At 38.8% G+C, this 5,000-nt stretch overlaps 1 protein-coding gene across 1 annotated transcript; it reads right to left on the bottom strand.

Annotated features, from left to right (window-relative positions):
• Positions 1 to 334: 334 nt before the first annotated feature.
• Positions 335 to 4,175, bottom strand: LOC138035100 (contactin-associated protein-like 2). Its single transcript, XM_068881968.1, has 3 exons — positions 3,823 to 4,175; positions 3,503 to 3,620; positions 335 to 2,594 (listed from the first exon to the last, which is right to left on the bottom strand). The coding sequence occupies exons 1-3, from the start codon at positions 4,165 to 4,167 to the stop codon at positions 1,972 to 1,974; spliced, it is 1,086 nt and encodes a 361-aa protein (XP_068738069.1). The 5' UTR covers positions 4,168 to 4,175; the 3' UTR covers positions 335 to 1,971.
• Between the last annotated feature and the right edge of the window lie 825 nt (positions 4,176 to 5,000).

The following is a 5,000-nucleotide window of genomic DNA, read 5'->3' as shown; positions in this document are numbered from 1 at the left end:
AAAGACGGAATCAACCAGAAGTTCGAGTAACAAGTAGACAAAAACCTTGTACCAAGATTATAAACATCGTATTGCAAACTTGTGTACGACTGTTTTAAATCTCTTCTCAAAAAAAATCATTTCTAGCAACACCAAACGTCAAAAACAACTGTTGAACTTCGTAAGAAACACTTGAAATACTGGTGAAATGAAACTGAGGATGAAATTTTACCTGTGTTTGCACAATTTCTCTGAACGTTGAAATTATATTTTTCCCATTCCCATGGGAAATTGTTTTCGGTGTTATTTCAGGCAAATATTTATATCTTTAGCTTTCAGGAAATGTAAAAAGGACTGTAAAATACTTAAAATGACTCTGGTACAAGATTTTTGTCCACTAAAAACTGAAATTGCTCGATTTTCTATCGGATTTCGTCTTAAATACATTCACAGTATTGCATCGTCGTAGAATGCATAATCATTACAGTTGTTACAAAATGTTTTCGTTTCTCATGAAATAAGTTCAGTTTTCACTGTATTGTATACCGAAGTGCTGAAAATCAATAAACTATTGACAGGTGCAAGTTGGAAAATCGTAGGGAGGTGGTTTGGAAATGGCTATGATAAAGCGTTGTGATTTTTCGGACAAGTTAATTTGTAACTCAGTACCCTTGTGCTTTCGTTCTAATAGAAAACATATCAAGTATTATCGAGGTCAGTTTATAAAAGTATGTTTCTTTGTCCTCACGATCGTTGTGGCGTCAAATGACCTTCTAAGACTCGCCAATTGATGAAAAACTTAACAGCGAATGATCAGGGAATGTGAGATTTAACTGGATAAAGCAGAGAATGCTGTTATAAGTGATGAAATTTGGCTTGACACCACCAGCCTGTTAAAACACGGTTGCCACGGCAACGTCATTTATGGGAACATCAGACAACGTCAAGAAAAAGTGGCACACCTTTATTTCTGTGAGGGACAAATAAACAGCTACTAAAGTTTTCAGCATAACAGAATAAAGCACTTTTTCCAAAACTCGAAAAAATCTAGGAAAGCGGCATCTACGCACCTATACAAGATGAGATAACCCTAGCAATCTCATTAACATGTTTGGACCATGACAAATTTTGATTTATGTAGACTCCTAAGGATTTGTAAAGGTAATCACATGATTTCGAGTGCAATTTGGAATAAATAAGCACGAGTAAATTTTTTTAAAGACGACCAAAATTGCTCGAGCCCGTATGGCGAGTGCAATGTGTAGCCTTTGAAAAAATTTACAAGTGCTTATTTATACCAAATTGCACGAGACAAATCATGTGATTACTTATTAATAATATACATGAAAAAATTCGAGATGGTTAACCAGAACAAACGCACGCGTATCACGCAATCAAGGAAAAATTGCGCCATAATTGCGCCATCCAGGGCTCGCACTTGATTTGAAAACAAATGATTTGATTAGCTATCTGTGAACTTCTTTGTTCATCGACCAATCAGAATGCTTCCTTTATTACCTTTTTTCGCATTCAATTACCTCTTTTCTGCACTGTGTTACCGAAAAACTGCACTGCTGTCAGCCAATCAGAATCGAGTAATTTTTTCATGTATATTATTACGTGTGAAACACTATTTGTTTTGTGACCTTTAATCTGTATAGGAAGTGAATGGCCAACGAACGGTACTAGCAAGTCTCTGATGTGAGCCTTCTAGCTATTTTAAACATTCGTTCGGTTTTGTTTGCCACACCACGCACAATAGATAGCTCAAAATTTACAGACATTTCTGTTGAAGATCACTTAGATAATAGTCAAACCACTTTAGGGCCCTTTGATCAATGCAATAGCTATCTATTGTAGCTTTCGTAAGAGAATCTTATGTTAAACTGTTATCTATATGTGCTATGAAGTGATCTAAAGCCGGATTAACATTTGGCTACATTAAGGTCGTTATCTTTGAGAAGTTAATACACTGACAGGTCAAGCATGCGTTTATTTGGTAGATATTCCATAGCACCTCAGTTTTCCCAGGGTGTGATACCCACGCTCGCTAGGGGGGCTGATATCTCCAAACCTCAGCTGCATGACGGGAAGATGAGATTTGTTTGTCAACAAACCGCTGTCCTCGCGCCACGTATTGTCATTCTTGTCACAGTTGCATCCATATCCGGAATCTGCACAATTGCCAGTTACTCCACATGCGCACTTGTATAAAGGAATGGAGTTCGCTCCTCCCCAGTAAGTCATATTGTCTCCATCACGTGACACCCACCAGCCATACATGTGACCGTTGAGTAAGAACATTGAGCCATGACACTCGTACTTGATAAACTGCTCACAGTGGGCAGAGATGGCGGTTAGTTTTCCCAGCTGAAGGAGATTTGTTCCAGTGTAGTGAATGTCACGCTTGTAACAGCCTTGAGGCTCACATCCGTGCACCAGCGTTCTGTCTTCACTGTCGTGACTGACGATTGTCACGCCAATGTTATTCTTGTCAGTCATGTCACAGTCAACAGTGAAAGTTGCCACGCCTCCTTCTCCATCAGGATCGATGACGTAAGAACCACTTGGAGCATTGGGATTCAACAACTTAATCTCGCTACAGCTTTTATTTTCTAGAACAAAACATTGAAATGTCCAAGTTAGGTTCTGTTTTCGCCGGCTGGCTCAGAAGTCCCGTTACCTGTGTCGACTTGTGCAAGATGATTTTTTGTTCATGCATTTTTAACCGTTTTGCGCCTTTTTCCACTTTAAGTTTCTGCAACCTGCCCCTACTTCCTTGTATACCCCTCTACTCTGCTAAGTTCCGTTTCTTTTAAGACTTCTCTCTAACAAGCGCCATTCTCACCTCTTATAAGATTATGAAAAGGGAAAACAAATAGTTTGAGGTTACTACAGCGTTTGAGCTGTAACCCCAAAGCTTCCCGCCCCGCCCCGACCCCCCGCTCCTCGAAAGTTGCTTTTTTATTGATAGGCTCTCTTACATTTATATTAAGTTTTCAAGCTTTTCTTATCTTTTTCTTATCTGTGTGTTGCCATCCAACACACACACCCAAGAACGGTCTTGAAACTGAAAGTTGCCTTCCTGGGGGCTTTATAGGTTCAGTCAAGAGATTATGAAGGTAAGAGAAGTAATCCCTCATATTGGCCCTATTCCCATCGTAATCCCTCTTAAGTTATTTTTAGATCTCCTGCGAGATCCGTTATTCCCGTGAGGGTTAACTGATAGCTAATCATATGTCCCCATTTTTACCAATGTTGACAGCTGAGCGAATTCCCACGCAATGACTGGTAAATATGGAGACATATGATTGGCTATCAGTTAACCCTCGTGGGAATACCGGATCTCGCAGGAGGTCTAAAAATAACTTAAGAGGGATTACGATGGGAATAGGGCCAATATGAGGGATTACCTCTCTTACCTTCATACTCTCTTGGTTCAGTCTTTTACTGTTGCTGTATATATGAAAACTAAAAACTAAAATAAAAGAATAATAATAAAAAAGCACTTGTTAACAGATACCACGATGTTCACAGTTTGTTCCAAAGAATCCCAGTTTACAGTGACAGCTATAGGAATTCAACTCATGTTCAGGAACACAGTCGGCACCGTTCTTGCAAGGATCGCTTTCACAAGGCGACTGAAAATATTAAACAAAGAGAACATTAGTCATAATATACAACTTTTTAGGACCTGTATTGTTAAGAAAGCAGACAAACTGTAGGCTTGATACAAAAATCGTACCCATTGGCTGTTACCGTCGATGCAAGGTTACATTAGCATAAAACGTTTTAGTCAAACTGAAGAGAGTGTAAATTTAAATAATTACGTTTTTCACTTACCCATAGGCTGTAATGATGGAAGGTAGCATTAGAGTGAAACTTTTTAGTTTCTCTGTACTTGTCAGTGGCCAACAACTCACACAGATAAAGACCTTTCGAGTCAGGATACGCCGCCATGTTGAACGAAAAACACTCTGGTTCAGAAACACAACGGAAAGTGCAATCAAACTGATCTTCCACCCAGGCCGATGTTATTTTCTCTGCCCATAGGTAATGGAAGGGATTACGCTTAAAATCTCCAACGGAAAAGTCGCCTGCCGGATTTCGATAAAGAGCACTGTTTTCCATAGTGTACATCATCATTAATTGGGAGGACAGAAACAACAGTAATGGCCAGAGTTTCATGGTGCGGAGCTGCTGACAACAATGTGTCTTTTAAAAAGTGATACAGCCCTCCTTTAAAATATAAATGAAAATGGAAGCTGCGATGAGTGAATGAATAATTGATTGCACGGTCTGATTAGATGGTTGGTTCAGTGCCTATGGGGCGTTTTTAGTGTCAAAATTCAAACATGCATTCGGCACGTGCAAAACGTCTATTGACTATTGTCGTCTATTAAATAAAATAAATAAATAAAAATTATTTATTTTATTTTTATTTTATTTTATTTATTTAACTCAAAATTTCCATTTAGCTGATGCACACCTTCAATTCAATGATTCAAACATTCAATTCAGCAATTCAATTCAATAGACCTTTTTACCGATACGGCGGCCATTTTGGTTTCTATTGTTTCGAATAGCTATTATGGGATGCCCAGGGGGCAAATACACATTAATTTGCCCCGTGAGCATCATATAATGTCTTTCGATACAATAGAAATCAAAATGGCCGCCGTATCTGCAAAAAGGTCTATTAGGCCTAAGGTTAGCTTTTATGAAGGGCTGGTATATTTTGCAGGTTGCAGGTTGCAGGTTGAAAATTACCGTGACTGTTACATGAATAGCTAACCTTAGGCCTAAAAACGTTTCTTTAGGCCTCCTTAGGCCTAAAAACGTTTCTTTTAGGCTTAATTAGGTCTAAGGTTAGCTATTCATGTAACAGCCACAGCTAGCCACGGTAAATTTCAACCTGCAACCTGCAAAATACACCTGCCGTTTAATGAATGTTTAGGAGTCTTCTGTTTTGGTAAAACAATAACCTGTGACTTGTGAAGCGAAGCAAATATTTGAATTGC

Source organism: Montipora capricornis, unplaced genomic scaffold, assembly GCF_036669925.1.
Source record: "Montipora capricornis isolate CH-2021 unplaced genomic scaffold, ASM3666992v2 scaffold_255, whole genome shotgun sequence".
NCBI lineage: Eukaryota > Metazoa > Cnidaria > Anthozoa > Scleractinia > Acroporidae > Montipora > Montipora capricornis.
The sequence above is the reverse complement of the archived record's forward strand: the minus strand, read 5'-3'. Positions and strand labels throughout refer to the sequence as shown.